Source organism: Spea bombifrons, chromosome 8, assembly GCF_027358695.1.
Source record: "Spea bombifrons isolate aSpeBom1 chromosome 8, aSpeBom1.2.pri, whole genome shotgun sequence".
Classification (NCBI taxonomy): Eukaryota; Metazoa; Chordata; class Amphibia; order Anura; family Pelobatidae; genus Spea; species Spea bombifrons.
In genome coordinates, this window is record NC_071094.1 from 10,256,297 (window position 1) to 10,277,315 (window position 21,019).

Consider the following 21,019-nt stretch of genomic DNA (forward strand, 5'->3'; position numbering starts at 1 on the left):
AACAAAAGCACATTTAGCAGACAACATACACAATGTAGTCTCCCTAGCACTGTTTAAAGGGATCTTCCTATACTCCTATACAAGACATGAAGTAATAATCCAGTTAGAGTGGAGATTCTACTCAAATCTGCTCTAGACACCATGGTGGCTGTAGATGTGCTCAACAAATTCAGAGTATGTTTTCGACCCGAGAAATGCTAGCATATTGTGTTTTAATATTTTGTGTATTTCTTAAGAGCGGATTCATTTCAACACAGTATGTCAGTTTGTATATGTGTTTCTGGGTGTGTGTGCATGTGTGCGTGTGTGCGTGCGTGTATGTAAAACAGTTTTCTCAGTTTTCTCTCTCCAAAGAAACAAATCTGTGTTTTTAAAGCACTTGCACTTTGTCCTAGTTTCTGAAAACAACCCTCCCACATTAGAGAAAGGGACAGTCGGTGACAGACAGAGGAAGGAAACAGGGAGAGTGGTGAGAGAAAGTGAAAGGTGTTTGCCAGGACTTCAAATATTTCAACCCAGTGGGAGGGATTAGACAAAGTTAACAGACTTTGCATGGAATGTGATGCTTTCCTGAGCTGCAAGCCGCAAGGAAGAAAACAGTACTCCTGCATAATGTCCCCCAAGACAGGTGAGATTTTTGAAACCCTTTGAGCCACTTTTACTTAGAAAATTCAAACCTCCATCATGCACCTAAATCATTTGCTGAAGATAACCCCCACTAACTTAATAGTTCTGTCCTGAACTCCCGCTTGTTCCTATAACTATGTTCATGAGAACTGAGTTTTTCAATGCAAATATCTATATCTGCAGACACCCAGCGGGCATTGCATCTGCTCTCCACCTACTATGAAAGACTATGTGCTCCAGAAGAACAGCATCTCAGAACATCCATCCAAGAGATTACCAGAATGCTGGGAAGCCACCTCTTCCAAGCTCTTCTTGGTATGCAAAATCTATGAACTTTTTTTTGTAGAAAGATCCCATTTTTTTAGACATTGTATGACATTGAGAGGGTTAATGCCCAGATGGGTTACAGGACTGTTAATTGTTAGCCAGACTGCATGGTTGGGTGAGGGTTAATGCCCAGTGAAGCAGGAGCTGTGAATCTTATGCTTCATAGGTTCACAGTTATTTTCCCAGGAAGCGAGAGCATAGATGCAGACAATAAATTGAAACATTAACGGATTACTGTGTTAATATTGTAATGCACCACAGAGATGCTTAATCGGAGAGGCAATGATTGCAAATGCTTATTTTACATTTACAGTGCTGTAAACAGATGTCTGTATGTAAGCAATGGGACTTGGATTCACCATAACGTTTCCTAGTGCAGTTTTGTTTTTACTTGTCAAATTGTCAAATTATGTTCTACGGACAAACTTCACTGGTGAACCTGGCTCTTTATGAGTGCACCTAAATTTCATTACTCAAAAGAGGTTCGTTTTCAATAGAGACAAATGCTTACCTACCACAAGAACTTCATGACCCCACTAGCCTCTAAGAAGGACTTAGTTTTAGCATAACAAGTTGGAAATCAAATTTTTCATGTACACTCTAGAGCAGGGGTGGGCAATTAATTTTCCCATGGGGCCACATGAGAAATTGGAATGGTTTTAGAGGGCCAGACCTCTACAAACTACAAACTCCGAAGCCTTGTCCATTTTGTTAACTTATGTGCTGTTTAATAAAGTTATTCAAGCCTACGTCATTGGTAGAGGTGCTTGAATAAGTAAGGCCTGAATAACTATTAGCACAGCACAGAAGTGAACAAAATGAACAAGGCTTCGGAGTGCATACCGTATTTTTCGCTCTATAAGACGCACCTGCTGATAAGACGCACCTAGATTTTAGAGGAGAAAAAAAAGGAAAAAATATTTTGAGCTAAAAAATGGGCTAAAATATTTATTACAATAACTGAATAAGCTATGAACACAGTAAGACACACGCAGTAAGACACACACAGACACAGTAAGACACACACAGACACAGTAAGACACACACAGACACAGTGAGACACACACAGACACAGTAAGACACACACAGACACAGTAAGACACACACAGACACAGTGAGACACACACAGACACAGTGAGACACACACAGACACAGTAAGATACACACAGACACAGTGAGACACACACAGACACAGTAAGACACACACAGACACAGTAAGACACACACAGACACAGTGAGACACACACAGACACAGTGAGACACACACAGACACAGTGAGACACACACAGACACAGTAAGATACACACAGACACAGTGAGACACACACAGACACAGTAAGACACACACAGACACAGTAAGACACACACAGACACAGTGAGACACACACAGACACAGTAAGACACACACAGACACAGTGAGACACACACAGACACAGTGAGACACACACAGACACAGTAAGACACACACAGACACAGTAAGACACACACAGACACAGTGAGACACACACAGACACAGTAAGATACACACACACACAGTAAGACACACACACACAAACACAGTAAGACACACACACACAGTAAGACCTCCCTCCCTAACCCCCCTTCTCAGTATCTCCCCTCTAACTCCCTAACCCCCCCTTCTCAGTATCTCCCCTCTAACTCCCTAACCCCCCCTTCTCAGGATCTTCCCCCCCCCGCCCCGGTCACTTACCTTAAACTCCTGTGTTGGAAGCGTGAGGCGTTTGTCTCGGGTGCCGGCGCTTCACTGCTGATCGCCGGCGTCTGACGTCATATGCCGGCGCCCAGCGTAAAGCGCCGGCACCCGAGACAAACGCTTCCAACACAGGAGTTTAAGGTAAGTGACCGGGGCGGGGGGGGGGGACACCGGACTCATTGGTGAGTCACCAGGACACTCTTTGCGGGCCGGTCCGAGCTATTCAGCGGGCCGGATGTGGCCCGCGGGCCGTGCTTTGCCCAGGTCTGCTCTAGAGGGAGTTAGGGTGTATTACACAAGAGGTAAAAGTGTCAGTGTTAGGGATGAAACGGCCACATTAGTATAAGTACTGTCCGAAGGCAGGAGAGGGACTAGGAAAAGTTGGCTAAGAACTATGGGAGGAAGAGTGTTAACGTGTAAGTTCGTAAGCGTCCCTAAAGAAGAGGGACATGGGGGAAAGGTGGATAGACCGGGAGAGGGCATTCCAGGTCATTTTGCCCCATAGAAATCTTTTAAGTGTTGTCATGTTGTCATTGTTTGGCTGCACAAAAACATTTCTTCCAACATTTCGAATGACCAAAAAGGGCAGTGGTTAGAAGTGTGGGTAGGGGACAAGGTATTACCGAGACAGATACTTTATATGTGACTTTGTGACCTAGCATAGCTATCTATGTAATTGAGTACAAGTTGAGTATCTCTTATCCGAAATCCGAATTTTTTTCAGATAAAGGATTTTCGAGACTGAGGTGGGACAGGATGGAGATGCCTGACCCCTCCTGCAGTCATTAGATCCTTTCCCTGCCACCTTTTCGGCTTCTCCCTGCTGTTGGCTCCATTGTCCTGTCTTCTCTCCCCGGGATCCCAAGCACTTTCAGTCAGTTGTTCGGGATTCCCCAGAGCACTTCTGCTCCCCTTTCCAGAGCACTTCCCCTCTGAAGCCAAAACAACAGACCACAAGCAAGCTGGGTCCGTGGGGAGAAGCTTGAACAAACTGAGCAGGCACAGGTAATAAGACAGATCTGTTATCCAAAATTATTAGCTATGTGAAATACTCCTGGTCTTAAGCATTTCACATAAGGAGTACTCAACCTGTATTGTTATTCATTGTTTTATATACCGCCATCATATTCAGCAGTGCTGTACAATGCATATGGTGCATTTTCATATAAAGTCATTAAATGGTACAACTAACACTTGCGCAGAGGAGTCTAAATACAATTTAATACAGACAAATTAACCCCTTCATTGGCAGATGAAATGTATTATGTGCCAGCATTACAATGCAAGAATAGTGTAGTTAAGTAGCGAATATGTATATAATACTTACAATACTATTTTTTTTGCAGTGACCTCTAAATAAGCAGAAATAAAAAAATGTTAAGGCAACAAAAGTGCCAGCATTGAAAGGGTAATTTTTACAACTCAGAACCCTCCCCAATAAAGCTCTGACAAGCGACTTTTCATAATTGATGTATTAATGAAACCATTTTACATATTTAAATTAATACTCACATATTTACGCAAAACAGTTGTAGCATCAATATGATGCTAATGTGTAGGGTTTAAAATGTATAAGAATAGATAAGTAAAGATCGTATCTAATTTGCACATCAAGTATCAAGGGGATCTGGACACATTTTATTGCTAGTTTAGCTTAATTGAATGTAATTGTTTAATTACATTGATCTCAGTTGGCTCCCCATAGCTTTGATTTGATCTGCTTAGATGAGCAATGATTTTAAATTGAAAATATTGCTGACTATGAGAAGGCTGAGTCATGTTCACTAAATGTGTAAACAAGGAGTAACAGTTAGAGCTTGTTGCAGGGGCGTAACAAGAAACCAAAGGGCCCAAGTGCGAAAGTTGCCCCGACTCCCCCAACAGCTGGCATGTGCCATCATTGCCCCCAAACTCGCCTGTGCCTTCTTTGCCCCTTGCCCCCGCTTCCAACATACACTCTGGCACACACACACAGTTACACATGCATGGTCACACACAATTACACATCCATCCTCACACACACACGCATCCATCCTCACACACACACACACATCCATCCTTGCACACACAATTACACATCCATCCTTGCATACACACAATTACACATCCATACACATGCTCAATTACACATTCATCCTTACACACACAATTACATGCCCATCCTTACACACACACAATTACACATCCATGCTCACACAAAATTACACATCCATGCTCACACACACAATTACACATCTATGCTAACAATCATACATACAAACATACCGCTCCTGCAGCTTCCTCTCTGGCCTTGGTTTCACAGTGGGGTCGCGTGACAGGAACAAGGGGTAGCAGGGGTCACACTGGGCCCCCTAGAGGCACGGGCCCCATCGCAGCTGTGACCGCTACGCCCCCTGTAGTTACGCCAGTGGCTTGTTGCTTGATTGACTGTGTGCCCTTGGTGTGTTAACAGTAAAGAAGGTTTATGCAAAATATGAAGCCTCCTGTCTTGCCATAAAATTACTTACTAGTCAGTATGATTTTAGTGTTTTGTTTTTTCGTTAGTCTGGATTGTAGATGGCTGCATTGTTGGCTACAGCATGGCTATTAGATGAAACAGCCCACAAAACGCCAGTGCCTACTGGTGGTAATATAAAAATAAATACATAATAATACTAAAAGAAGCAAAAGAAGAAGGGATAAAAGAAGCTGTCATTGCCATAGGAACCATGACGTAGAAAAATATTAACCATGTTGTGAGGAGAAGATGGCCTGTTGAAGGCTCTTCAGTAAAAACCCTCACCACACTTCATAGTGTAAAGGTAGAGAAAAGGAGCAATTGACTCTCCACTTTGTGAACTTTAACAAATCACTTTAGGCTTTTGCGGTAAAGAATGGTAGCTTCGAATAGACTTGCAGTTGGGAAATAAAGCGAGAAGATCAATATGCTCTATAACCAACTTGTCACAATCTATATGTTTTCTATAGATGCCATCATCAGTGAACAGACCCTATAAGGAAATTGGTTGGTCATCCATGCACTAGAATAAAAGCACCAATGTACCCCAAAAAACCTAATCTAAAAAGTTAAATATACATGTAAGCAACTCTCCTTGTGAGTCATCACACTAGAGTCTCTGTGGAAGAGAGTATTTGTATTTGTTAATTGGTTGTGTTATGCCTGTTTACGGAGTTTACTTTACTTATATTCTTGTGTTTTTACAGACATACAGGAGTATTATGAGGTCATGCTAAATTGTGCAAACAGACATTTCACTGGGGTACCCAGTGTTGACTTTCCTCAGTATACACCAGACTCACAGGTAAATGATCATATTTGATAGAGCAGTGGTGTGTGTGTCTAAGGTTTGCCAAACTAATGCATAGTAAAAATATAAAATACTTTACTTGGTTTAAATAAAAATATAGAACCTGAAGAAATATTTTCACAATTTCCTGGAATTAACATATCCAAAAATGTGATTTACCGTTTTATCCATAATTACTATATTTTCTCTCTCAGGAACCCAATGATCTTCAAATCTGGGATGAAGTGTCCTCTGACCTGGAGCCTCATTGTGTTCGTGTGGTGGAGAGAATGATGGGGCAGAGAGAGAATTCATGTACTCTGTTGAGCCCACTTTATTCAACACTGCCAAAGGTTAGACCTTTAGAGAACTCTAGATACTGCTTTTGCAATCAGATTATGAATAGAAAATGGGGTAGCCATTGGGTGCGCAAGATATTTAATGGATAAATCATTTTCAACATTGTTGATTTTGGTTGGACCATGCCAAGAAGTGGCAACTCCACTGTCCTGACCAATGTCTCGATTTTTAGGATTTGCTGGCCGCTTTGAATAGGTAATGCCTGAATTACAGTGAGCTTCACATTCATGATCAAATGGGGTGGAAGCACAGGATGAAGTGGGCAGAATTATGCCATGATGTCTCATTGGTCAGGAAACTGTCAGGTACATGGATGTACTTTGTTAGATATTTTTTTGTCTTAAATATCTAAACTTTTCCAGTGACCACAGCTTCCAAGTCTTCTTGAGTAGGTTTATTTAGTAACAAAGTAGTATACATACAGTGCTGATTGATGAACAGATGGTGGTCTTAGGTACTGTAGGCTCGGTATTCTTGGTGAGATGAAGGTGAAAGAAAGAAACAAACAAACAAACAAACAAACAAACCTTGGAGCCATGAGTATTTATACACTTTTACATTCAGTTAGGGTATAAGTTCTTTACTATATATGAATTTAAGAAATCCTATTGGCACAGTCATAGGATACACTAGCATTCCACAGAAGAGCCTCAAATAGCTACATTTCTTGTTTGAGAACATATGTTCCTAGTACTCAAGTTGCATTCAGGCCTAAAGTGTGTTGAACAGAATAAAAGTAACAGTTATTTCTTACATACTTTATTTGTTAAAGCTGAAGTAGCCATGTGATGTTGCCACACAATGTCAGATTAGACCTAAATACAGTGTGCACGCTGTATACAAAAAACAAAAACTGTCTGCGCTTCTTACCCTAATAAAGTTGGCAACAAATATATAAACATAATATAAATGAGAGGTTTTGGTTATATGAATTGGCCAAAGCATAATTAAGCTCACCCGCCACGTCAAGGCACACTCTCAATAGGGTGAGAACCTACTCTCACCTCCTACATAGTGGGCACACAAAGCAGTTTATACTGCTACCAAAACCTTATTAATGTGTTGGGGGAGGTGCAATTAAACCTCCTCCCTATTAACCCCTGGACAGCAAGCTGCAACCAGACTAATGAGGAGCCAACAACCTCAAATATGTGCAAACAGGGAAAAGAAAAAATGTCGGTGCGCTAAGCTAGTCACAGGCTCAAATAATACAAATGTATAATACGAGGCCTACCAAACAGGTGTAAGCATGCTGCAAAAACAGTGTATTGGCTGTACAATGTATACAAAAAACAAAAACTGTCTGCGCTTCTTACCCTAATAAAGTTGGCAACAAATATTTGAGCCTGTGACTAGCTTAGCGCACCGACATTTTTTCTTTTCACAGTGTGCACACTACCTGAAACTTAATCTCTAAGACTGAACTCATTACCTTCCCTCCTTCCATCTCCACCCCACTACCTGAATTCTCTATCACCATTAATAAGACTGTCTCTCCTAATAACCAGGCCCGATGCCTTGGGGTCATCCTTGACTCAAACCTCTCCTTCATCCCTTACATTCAGTCTGTCGCCAGATCCTGTCGCTTACACCTAAAAAACATCTCTTGCATCTGCCCATTCATCACCCAAGAATCCACAAAAACTACTGCAACTACTACCTCTTCTAGTTGGCATTCCACTCTCGACTCTTTCCTCTGCAGTCTGTCCTAAATGCTGCTGCTAGGTGTATCCTTGCACACTGCTCCTCTTCTGCTTCCTCACTTTGTGAAATCCTCCGCTGGCTCCCTATTACCTTTAGAATAAAATGTAAAATCCTGGTACTAACATATAAGGCCCTCCATAACACTGCTCCTCCACACATTTCTGGACTCATAAACAAATACTACCCTACTCGGTCTTTACGTTCTTCCCATGGGCTATTTCTCTCCTCCTCACTTATCATCTCTTCCTTTTCCCATCTTCAAGATTTCACTCATATCTGTGGAACCTACTTCCACTGAACCTTCAGCTTTCACCCTCCCTCCCAACATTCAAGAAACATCTCAAACCCTTCTTCAGAGAAGCATACCATCTTAGGTGCTAGAACCTCTCTGTCACTGATACAACCCCACACTACTTTTCTCTGTTCCTTATGTTTGTCACGCCATTCCCTCAAGGTTGTAAGCTAGCGAGCAGGGTGTCATAAATAGTGGGTGTCGTAAATAATAGGTCTGGAGGTGAGAAATGCAGAGAGGTAGTGAGATAACCAAGGGACAGAACAAATAAACCTAGGAAACCAATAACCACAGTAAAACATCAAAGAAAGTAACAGCAATTAGACACACATTGGATGTTTAGATGAAGTTTATATGAAGTTCTGGTAGTGTGTAAGGAAACCAGAATCCACATTATGTCCTTCTTTTATGGTGTTATTTACGACACCCCACTCAGCCCCCCCCCACCCTTCTCTAATACCATCACTTGTTTTAAGTTGTAACCTCCATCATGTTGATTAGTAGTGCTTCGGACCTGATGAAGGGAGGATAACTCTCGAAAGCTTGTCTTTTAAATATTATGTTAGTCCAATAAAAAAGGTATCACCGCCTACTCTGCAATACTACACATATACATACATACATACAGTGTATATGTATAATTAAGAGCATTTTATGTAATCCCTCTGTTGTGCTGAATAAAGTTTGGGACATAAAAAGAAAATAAATCTCATAACATAGCTTAATCCTGAGTGCAAACGCCATAGTGAGAAGCATGTTGCCTCTCACAAGATGGCGGCGCCCAGTAATAACTTAAAAGAGTTCCCAGAGAGTTTGCAGCCAACCATGCAGATCAATAGAGCCCAGCTTAATAATCACTATATGATCAATAAAAAAAATTAAGAGCAAGCCCTAAAATTGGCACTGTATTTTCCCAAACATCCTGGCATGGAAACTCCTGGTTAATTTAATTAGCTGGCTTCAAAGATGTCTCAAATAGGATATAGGTGCAGGATGACCAAATCTCAAAATTCCAGTCATGGTCAGTCTACACAGAAACATGAAATTTTCATGGAAGATAAGAACCATTCAGACCATCTGGTTTGCCCATTTTTTCCTGATCTAATGACTCCGACCTTAATCATTCCTTAGTCTTGTCTTAGATTCAGGATAGCTTTATGCCTATCCCATGGATGTTTAAATTCCCTCACTGTATTAGCCTCTTCTGCTGGGAGGCCTTTTCATTTATATAAAACAGTAACATAAAAACTTCCATACATTACATCTATGCCTATAGTGCCAGTGTGTGACTGGACGCCCTGTACCCCGACTGGGTACTCCTGCCAAACTATGCTCCCTCCTGCCTGGACACTAGTGGTTAACCCCTTCAGTGCATGTATCAGCAAACCACATATAGTTCTCCATCAGGCCCTCCTTTGCACACAATTCAGTATTTGCACTCGGCCCATCTCAGCCCAGTAGGGGGTCACTATTGTAGTCTGTGGGGAAGATGGTAAACACAGGCAGTTCCCTGATTTTTGGCTGAAACCTGCTGGATATCAGATCCTAGCGCAAATACTGGCCATAGAGGTCTCTGCCCTGTAAGTCCTGACCCGATGGAGAGTAAAACACCACACATAAACCCCCTCCCAAAATGCAGGTGCCCGAAATCTGCGTCCAAGCTCCACAGTCTTTAGAGTCTCTTGTAATTGTGGAAACGTGACACTCTGTACCATGGGGGAAGAAATAGTCCCAATAGACCCCTGCAACCACTTCCCAAAAAAATAGAACCCGTTCCAAGGCCAGGGCACATAGTCTGTAAGGAGGAGTCTGGCCCCGAGCCCCCTAGATTGTTTGTGTACGTATTTGTAAACTGTATGCGTAAGTAAGCCGTTAGATTGTGTGTGAATAACACATGCATTGAGAATTGATCAAGTAAGAACCGTATGGAAACAGAGATCAACCGAGTAACACATGCAAACCCCACATTGCTGTTTTAGGTCAACGTCTATTACATTTTTTCATAAATATCCTAACAAAACAAAAATATCCTTAAAGAAAAGTCCTATAAATCCAGCCTCAGGTAAGGCAGCTTACAGGCAGCAGCTTACATTGCTGCTGGGCAGATGTGGCCCACGGGCCGTGGTTTCAGGACCACTGCTTGAGGTCCAAGCTCTCAAAGTAACCCCAATTTGGCAGTTAGTCTGTCTAAATTGTTTGAAATTCTGGCAGCCTTTGAATCAGTGTCTAAGTTTAGCGAATTATTAGAAAATATAGGGCTTATTTTTCACATGGCTATATTGCAGCCGTTAATTCAATGATATTTTCCAGGTATGTGATAATTTAGGTTATTATAAAGAATATATACAGGTGGACTTTGGTGTGAAGTGGGTGCTTTAAAGTCTGTTGGAGTATGGTATATAGTTGAGTGGGGTATATTAAAAGGATCTACGTGTCATCAGATGAGTCATGGACTTCATTTCAAACTGCAAACATTATAATGACACAGCAAACACCAACTGCTTTGCTGTCATTTGGGTGACAGGACTGAGTGGGGTAGTTAATGCAAATGACAGCTACAAAATATCAGAGGAATTAATGAAATGGAAATTATTACATAAGACATGAGTTGAAAATATCTATCACGTTAGGCCTAAAGCAGACCTAATAAGCAGACACCCTGGTTTTGCTAGATGGTATGTAGATGGAGTCCTACATAACATACTCTTAAATTAAGAAACCACCAGTTAAATTTTTTAAGGATTAGTGATTACACGGTTTCTTCCTGGTATATTCCATACATATTCCATACATACAGTATAAGAACATACATTTAAAAAAAAATCATAGTAATAAAATATTTATATGCTTTACCATTTGGGAAAGTTACTGCTTTCATGAAATGCAAAGACAGAGCTCGTTTTATAAGTCCCACAGACCAATCCACTTCAGGAGCCTGTGTCTAATGGCCTGACTTCATAATACTAAACTGCAACTCAATTGGCCCTCAGGGCAGTGTTATTATGAAGTCAAGGCAATTATGTCACTCCCTAAAAGGGGCAGTAAACACTGGGAAAATGAAAGCAAGTTTTGAATAGAAATATTAGTAGTACACTTACCTACCATACTATTCCTAATATCAAAGGTTAATTGAATGAACCTGGTCTTCACAGAAAAACCTGGTTGCTGGTTTATAGTATTTAATCCATGCCAAATGTCATGAAAGTCTGACATGATCATACGTGTGTGGTAGAGCAAGCACTTTTTGGACAGGATATGCACATGCTCACCATACATTATCACTGCTGGTTGGGTTCAGGCTTTGAACCTGTTGTCCTACCAAACTACCCCATATTCATCTCCTGCCTCCATAGGGAAGGGAAAAAGCTGTAGAGCACAATTGTGATAATGTTTCCAGATATATAATTTTTCCTTGTTTGTAGTAGCCCCTGTGTGTGTTGGTTATCAATCACATACTCCACAGAGGAGCTAAGTGTCTCTAGAGCATTGACAGCTGTAGATTAGATATTCCTCCGCCAAGTCTGTTAGTATGTGTATGTGTAAGAATGATATTGTATATGTGGAAGTATGTTAATGTATGCGGAAGTATGTTAGTGTGTGTGTGTGAGTATGTTACTTCTGCACACACACTAACTATGTTAATGTTATGGGTCCCTGCAGCCAGCCAGTGCAAAATCTCCAGGCGGCGTGTACTTACCAGGCGGCTGCTTGTGACAGTTACTGTGTGTGTGAGTGTGTGGAAGTATGCTAGTGTGTAATAGGATAAGCAAGTGTAAAAAATAAAATCTTAATCACTTATGTACATAGATTCAAATTTCCATGGGAAGTGGATTAAAAATGTGTAAATGTAAATGTGAATTTGTGAGTATCTATATGTGTGTGTCTCACTGTATATTTGAATGCATGTGTATATGTTAGTGTATAAAATAATTATATGACAGGGGACAAGGATTTGTCAGGAGGCTGGTCCATGCAATTGACTGAACCTTTAGTGCCCAGCCAGTGGCTATGAGTCCAATTGAGATCAACTGTGCGTTTTGGAATATTGCACTACAGATACAGGGATTTACGTATAAAAAGCAATTGTGGTAGAGAGTGTAAAAGAATTTCTTTCACGTGTGACCCAACTGACCCCCTCAAATAAATAATGGGTCAACAAAGTAAAGAATGTGTGTAAAAAGAAGATATAGTCCATACTTCTGGAGTGGCATCAAACAATTCTATAGGAATATACTGGCTGTGCAGTTCCAGCTTCTGCAAATCTAAAATTCCAGAAGTAATGATAAAAGTATTAAACTTGGCATCATTCTGTGTATTACTCCAGTACTTTTGACAACAAGTTTCTTGTTGTCTACTTCAGAACTGAGGTCCAAAGTAGAAAATAAAGAATAGTGAATGACCTTCCACATTCTTCTCGGCTACCATACAAGAGGAGTAGTATGACAAAGTTAGTCTAGGAGCAAAGAAGAAGAGCAGTTAATGTTTTAAAAATGCTCAGGTCCCCAGTCTATCATTAAGAACCAAATTTCAAATGATTTAAATAAATAAAAAGAATGATGGAAAGTGTGGCAACTGCAATTTAATGCAACATAGCACTCAGAGACTAAAAGGGAAAAAATCTTGTAACAAACAACTAGTTTTAACTAGAGATTATTTACGTGCAAGTGCAAACAAGTACAATAATATATAACTGGAGATACCACTAAAAATAATGTACCTTAAATACATTAAATATAGGGGGGGGCAATCTTTCTAACAAAAACAATTTTTCTTTAAATATTTAAAAAATTGGACCCTAGGCAATTATTTCCTTTGCACTCCTTCCATGCACCCTAGCATGTAATCACTCGCTCTCGCCACACTGACTGCAGATTAGGGGAAGACTGAGAGTCAGTCTTCCCTCCTTCTGACTCTACCGAGACTTTGAAAGGTCCTCTCCCCCATAATCATCCCCAGAGTCTCTTTGACCCCTCATTCACTATGCCACACCTCTCTTTTCCTTCCTCTTTCTAGTTCAGGTATAGATCAAATAAACAACATATGTAAACAACACTTGTGTGTATAGCATTGCAGTTATAGTCCAACAGAATAACACACAAGCTTTGCAGGTATAGATCAACTGGGGATCACATGTAAACTCAGCAATGAAGGTATAGATCAGATAAACAACACATGGAAACAGCACTGCGGGTATAGATCAACTAAATAGGATATACAAACCCAGGTATACGTAAATAATGCATGGAAACATAGCATATCAGATATAGATCAACAGAATAACACACACATCCGGCTTTGCAGGTATAGATCAACTGGAAATCACATATAAACTCAGCATTAAAGGTATAGATTAAAACAAACTAAATTACAGGCATAGATCACAGGTTGCACACCCCAAAGCCAGCCCTGGTGTCCACATAGAACTTGACCAGCACCCAGATTACACACACAAATTACAGCCCAGCCTGAGCCAACTCTCAACGGGCCAACTGAGGCGAGCAGAACACTGGCATATGACATCACATCGAGCTCCAAGCAAATAAGCAAACAAGGTGAAAGGGACCACCTTGGAATAATACATCTGGAGGTGTCCCAGAAATATATAATTGCCTGGAACACATGTTTAATAAAGTATTTAGTCCATGGAATCTGATATTTATCTATATTTTATTACCTCATAAATTCTAACAATTACAGTGTTATTGCTATTTTAGGAAATATACAGTGCACTTAGTTCCACTGTAGCAAATCCAAATTATCTAGGGACTTTGTGAATGAATGTCTCCAGTCTAGTTTCACAACCATTATTGTTGCACTAGAACACTTTCTGTAGTTCCCACACTTAGTTATCAGCGTCTCCCTAACAGAGCTCTCCTGATGCTGCATGCCAGCAAAAGTGACATCATATCCAGTGACAGGCATCCAATAGCAGGTGGCAATCCCAAGTTTGAGGAATCATGCTCTATACATGTAACTGAGCATGCATAAATTCAACATCCGTCATGTGCATTTGCCTAATGTTGTACCGGAATTGGAAAGCCTGGTGTCCCCCAGGGCCGGATTCAGGAGGATGCATACAATAGAGCTTAAGCTGGGCTGTCTGTGCCCATATCGCCATAGAATAACATGGAGAAAGTAGGGTCTCCTCCCAGCAGTTGCCCTTCTACATATCATAGCATGTAGAAGATGTACACCCTTCTCAGCGGTGACTGTAAGAAAATAGACACCTTCCCCATTGGCCACCTTATCTCTTCGCACAACCACCACAAACCCACCCTCCGCTACTGTGTATTTATTTACATGCGACTACTCATCTGTTTGGTATGTTATATCTGTTTAGATGCCGCATTTGTTTTGATCTCGCCTTTGATCTGTAGAGGATAAAAGCTGCAACATCCTTTCCCTAATAAAGTGTCCATTGTCTCCTACACTTGGCACAGGCGCTAGTCTGTTTTACTGGGTGGGAAAAATTATTTTGTTAAAGAGATCCTGAAAATGAGTGCTGGATGTCTTAGAACCGATATTACCGGCTAAGCTTTCAGAATGCCTGACGATCTGAGTATGTTATTGGCAAAGACAGTCAGGCCCTTGTTCCCCTTATAAATGTCAAGCACAAAAAGATTTTCAGCATGCATAATAAAACTATGATCTGGCCATTTTGAGCATGTATGTTGAGTGTTGAATTAATGCTGGGGGGCCTGTTTGAATGTAGAAGGTTTGGGTCCCAGTGTTCCAATGGAATATGTACTCTGCTGCACCATGCTTATTTTGTTAGAATCTGTACAATACTACTAATACTGTACTTTTTCATTATATTACATATTTGTATATTTATATTTTTATGTTTTAATAGTCAACACAGTGCTGTTTTATTGCTTTATGTGCATGGTTTTAAAGCAGAGAAGAACCTAAGACCCAGTTAGCCTACAGAACAAGCAGTGGCTTAACTACAGGGGTCGCAAAAACGTTAGTCCTGTTTCTCTAGGGGGCCCGGGGCCCTCCTGCCACTTAAAATTATTCAGAAAGGGCATGGTCCAGGTTAGAAGGCCCCTTTCTAAACAATTTTGAACCAGCCTGGGGAGGCAGGAACCTGACCCTGCTGTGAAACCGAGGCAGACCGAAATCTGCGGGAGATGTAAGGGGGTGCAGGTGGTAGGGGTATGTATGGGCAAGGTGCAATGATGGTACAGACAAGCTATTTGGGGGCACTGGCAAGCTGTTTGGGGTGTAGAGTAGCACTCGTAAGCTGCTTGGGGCAAAGTTGCCACTCACAAGCTGTGTATGGGCAAAGGTGCCACACATAAGCTGTTTGGGGGCAAAGATGGCAGTGTGGGACATGTTGCTTGGTGAAGTTGGAGGCCTTGGGGCCATTTTTGCAACAGGACCCTATGGTTTCTAGTTATGCCCCTAGAAACCATAGGTTACTGAGCTGTCTATGCTCAGTAAATGTACATATCTATACATTCACAAATAATGTACTGCATGGACTTTATTGTGCATAGGTCTTATACATTGTGTTCTGCACATAGCTTTGTACTTTTGCATCTTACAGAGTCTATTTTCGGCTCACATAAGCTGTGCATGTTACATATACTCACACCCACAGAGTTTCTGTACTTCTCACGTGCACCATGCATTTTAAATTGCATTTCCATATATGTCTGCATGTCATACACAATAATGTGCAGTGCATATAGATTTTTTTCGGAGGGACTATATGTTCTCTACAGCTCTGCTAATGGTGATTCGGTTTGTGCTGGTGATGCATGTTGCACACTCATTTTCCTGCATTAACCTGTGAATGCACACCCATGATTCAACACATTGTACTAGTAGTTGATTCTTTCCATTATTTATAAATCTGCAGCATGGTCATGGTCTGCACCTCTGGTTGCCGGTTTGTGCTGTATGGAGGACCTGGTTAGGGTCAGGGCAGTACATGTGTTATGAAGATGATTATGCTTTTTTAACCGGCACTGCCAGCCACAAAATAAAGCGATAGAACATCAATGTGTGGTTGTTTGCTGTGATTGAGGAACCCTGGTTAAAATGTCGGTGGCCCTACCCCCTTGCCACTGCCACCCTCCCCCTCCGAGTCTGTCAGATGCAGAATCCGGTCCCGTTAAGCCTTCACTGGTTAACTCCTCACCTCCTGGTGGATCCACAGTTCACAATGGCAGCTCAGCGCACTGCAGGCTCCGTTCTGGCAGCGGCAGGGTTACAGCCGGTGGTGCTGATGCTGCTGCTGGCTCCTGATTGGCTGCAACCAGAAGATGCTGCATCCAGAGGCAGCCTCTCCATCAGGACCAGAGCACAGCTTCCTCTGCACACCGTCCAGGAGCACCCAGCGCCCAGCCCGAGGCACCCTCACACGGCACCTGGGCTCGACAAGCCCCAGTACCAAGCAGAGCCCTCTCCCGACACAGGAAAAAGGGGAGGCGTTGCCGCCATCTTTATAGTCAAAGAGCCAAAGGGAAGCACCCAAGCCTGCATCTTATCTACCCCCCCCCTCCAGCCCAGGCCCCCGGCATCGAGGAGGGGAGGAGAGGAGACCTGCAGAATACAAGCTCAGGAAAAAAAGAAATGATGGGGGGTTCAAGGAAATAAGGGCACATTTTTTGTCATTTTTGTATATTTTTCACGATCAATTGGATTTTGTAAGTATTTTTTTCCTGTCCGTATACGACACCCCAGCCGGCCTCATCCCTCCCAGCTACATATTTCATTTCGGGAGGTCATATTTGGGGGCGCTGCCTTATAACCCATTCCATCGGGTGTAGATCGTGGCCGCTGTCTGGCTCTCTGACCGCTGTGGAGGATATCTGGGTGGCGGGGTACAGTCTGTGTAGATACCGCCTGTGTACCCGGACTTTTTTTGTTGGTGGGGGCAGGTTGAAGAGGCGGATTTGTGAGCTGGGTCGGTGTGTGTGATTTGGCTCATTCATCTCGGAATCGGGGATCTTACGATGCACAAACACCATCACTGCTGCAAGTGCCCGGAGTGTTTCGAGGCGTCTCGCATGTCCGCTCTGCGTAGGATGGAGCCCCCGACTTACGGCGAGTGGCAGCATGAACAGTACGGGGGCGGCTACGGGGGTTACAGCTCTCAGACCCTCCCGTCGCAACCTGCCGTCACCCCTACTGCCCGTGGCAAATCCAAGATGGTCCCCGCCACGCGTGATAATCTCACCCCTACCCTGAAGGGCCCCCCTAAGAGTGCCACCCCGAAAATGAACGGCAACAGCCCCAACTGGTGGCCCGAGTGTACGTGCACCAACCGTGACTGGTATGAACAGGTGAGTGTTACCGACAGAGATCCAACATGTGCTCCCCCTACCCACCCGGGCTTTAAAGCTTCAATCACCCCCCATATACTTTGTGTTTCATAAGCCACCCCCGCTGTGCTGTCACCATCCAAGGGTACCGGCTCTCGAGTAAAGCCCGGGGTTTTAGTCTATCCTGTAAGTAATATATATATATATCTATATATATCTAATATATATATAATGTATGTACAATATCATACTATATATATATATATATGTGTATATATATATATATATATATAATGTATGTACAATATCACACTATATATATATATATATATATATATATATATATATATATAATGTATGTATAATTATATACTATATATAAAAGTATATATAAATATATATATAGATATATATAGATATATAATATACCAGTGTCATGTTACCCTACCATTATGTTACATATGTGACTAGTGCGCCCATATTCATTGAGTAAAATGTGAAAGTCAGCTGTTTATGTTAAGCGGGTGGATGCTGTATACATGTGTATGAAGTTGGCACAGATGTACATGAGATATCAGTGTTGTGTGTGTGTCTGTGTACATGACTGTTCAATGTGTGGGTGGATGTACATATGCGCGTTCACGGTGTTTTCCATAGGCTGCCGTACAGGTGGAAGCGCAGCGGCGTTTGTGAAGCTATGTTACACCAATAGAACATGCATTACATGTATGGACACATACACAGTCATAGGTGTCTAGGGAAAGCAGTCCGGAATGACTTATGGTGTACAGTATTTTCTAAGTGAAAATATAATTTCCGGTGTGCTATATGGTACACGCTGGAGTTATTTTAGGTGGCTGTTGTGTTATTTTAACGTCTTTTAAAGAAACAACCAGAAAGGGTGTTTTGGGGAGCATGTCTGATAAGCCAGTGAATGGCACGCTGGCACATGCTAGATAGTGACATGGCCTTCCCATAGATTGTCACTACCAAGAGACGCCTCTCCCCAATGTGTGAAAACAGCCGCCTTATAAGCGGCAGCACTCTCCGAATGGTAACAGAGGGGACAGACACCCGTAGAATGAGAGTGCGGCCTAAAAATACAGGAATTACTGAGCCTCCGGTGAAGAGAACACAAGCCTTATCCTTGAATGAGTGGGACAGTCCTGAAACAGGTACCCCTCCAGCTTCCATGATCCTCCTAGAGACACACGCTTATACTAGACTGTACTAGACCCCCTCCATTTTTGCCGGGTCCTCACCTTACGACACATCACCTCCTCCTTTTTTTTTTTTGTTCTTTTTCTTCCCGTGTCTCATATGTCTGTCACATTTTGAATGTACCGTGCTCTCCAGCTGTCTCATTGAGTGGTTATGACTTTTTACCGGCAGAGATGACTGGCGTCCTGGTGGTATTCGGTGAAATCATGTGCCCAGTCTGACTCATTTCATAGCTATAGCATATAAATGTATGTATGGTCTTCATATAAGTGCTAGGAAGGCTGTATGTATATAGTCCACAATATAATATGCCTGATAATGATGGTACATATGGTGTATAACATATAATATACATATTCTACACACATATTTCTATAACACATTCACGTATATTATTTCCCATGTGGGGGTGGGAGGCTAGATGATGATTCCTTGTGTTATAGAGTTTCAGTCGGCAGAGAAAATGGACGGAGAAATCTGAGAGCTGCAAAATGGAGGCTGTGTGCAGACATGCAATCCCACGGAGACAGCCACACAAATGTATAGCTAATCCTTCTGCACATACGGAAGGATACAGTATGTTTATTTGCTAGATTTAATAAAAGAGCAGGTTTCTGGGCAGGTCTTCTTCACGTAGAATATATACAGTAGCGTCTATTTGAATGTTGAGTGCACATGGTGTTGAAGTTATGTATTTGTTTTTTTAGTATATGAGGTATCAGTTTTACACGCCGTGTATATTAATGCGTAACGGGTGTATACATGAATGTAAGAGCGGAATGAGTTCAGTGTGACTCTATACCATGTCAAATAGTGGTTCTCATCCTACCCGGTTCTGTGTGTGTGTATTTGACAGCGATGATGTCATAGGACAAAATATACAAATCTTGTAAATAGGGTTTTATAGCCCTTTTGGGAAATAATCTGTAAGCAGATATCTTTCGAAGGAAGTGTTGACCAACTTTTTTATCATGGATGGCCAAGTACCACTTTGAGGGGGGTGGGGTGGGACCGGTAAGGGTAATTCAGCCTATGGGTTTTTCAGACTGGTTTGGACAGCCACATTTGGCCAATTGCAGAAGGAAGTTCTAAAGCATCTGTTCTCAAGCAGACCACAAATGGTCCCCAAGTCCAATCAAGGTAATATTTACGATGAAATGAAAATGTTGATCTGTTCTAACTAGGACTTATGAATGCCATTAAGTTCTGGGTGATTATACACAACGGATGCACGCATGTCCATGTTTAGCTTTTCGCTCTCAGTGTATACATGTGTTTCATGACAGCTGGCAACTCCGGTGAGGCAGGTTCATGGCGGTAAAGGGGTTAATTATCCTGAGAGGGGAGGAAAAGAGTAGGAATTCAGTTACCATGGAAACCTCCTCCTCCTGCACAGATCATCATGTACCAGAATCTGTACACTCCCACCTCTCCACCATTGCTTTCTCACTCCATCTCCATGTAGTTTTCTCGCTCTCTAGCCGTTACTCAGTCTCCATCACTCTCTTTTTATCCTTGAACTCTAATGAGTGAGCATGTGTACTTTCCAATGAGCAAAATTGAAATGACGTAAATGAAGAAACGGCTGCAGTTTATCGACATTTTTTTTTTCTAATGACGATTCTTATCAGTCAAAGTAGACATACTTAGATATTATGTATTATTATCAGTATTTTTTAATTAAATATTAGAGACTGCCTTCAAATGATGGCAAGAAATGGTGTTGGAAAGAGAGTCGGTCCTCTACAAAAATGACACATTTGAAATAATGTGATTCCAAAATCAAAATACAGAGAGAGACAGCCTACTTTTCAATATTCATAACTTTTATAATAAGTGTTATCTGGGAGACGGTTCCATAAAGTGATATAGAGCATGTTTGCCGGGTGGTACGTCATATATTGCTCAGTGATGCACGCATGGCTATAAGGATAAAGAACAATTCTCAGATTCTAGAGTTCTAAATATGGAGTAGTTACCATGGAAATCAAGAGAATGTTCCTTCTGCTTGCATCACAAGGGAACACAGTTTACTCTAGAAGTGCTAGAGCTTTTCATCCATCGTGGATAGAGTTGGACACCCATGACAAAGATCAATTGTGTGGCATATGAAGAAGAGAAACATGTATTATCACACACACTGTATGCAGTGAGGGTACTTTTTTAATTTAGAGGGGTGCAGATCATCCAGGTAGGGTAGAGGACCATGTGCA

At 41.8% G+C, this 21,019-nt stretch overlaps 1 protein-coding gene across 4 annotated transcripts in view; it reads left to right on the plus strand.

Moving 5' to 3' along the window:
* Positions 1–498: 498 nt before the first annotated feature.
* DLG3 (discs large MAGUK scaffold protein 3) overlaps positions 499–21,019 on the plus strand; it is a 65,629-nt gene continuing 45,108 nt past the window's right edge. For 2 of the 4 annotated variants that reach the window (XM_053473955.1, XM_053473956.1), the window contains exons 1-4: positions 499–628; positions 811–942; positions 5,872–5,969; positions 6,170–6,307. In XM_053473955.1, the coding sequence (XP_053329930.1) occupies positions 553–628; positions 811–942; positions 5,872–5,969; positions 6,170–6,307 (444 nt within the window). In that variant the 5' untranslated portion in view covers positions 499–552. Of the gene's footprint in view, positions 629–810; positions 943–5,871; positions 5,970–6,169; positions 6,308–16,606; positions 17,607–21,019 lie in introns of those variants that run through there. The other 2 variants (XM_053473959.1, XM_053473957.1) reach the window with 2 other exon arrangements.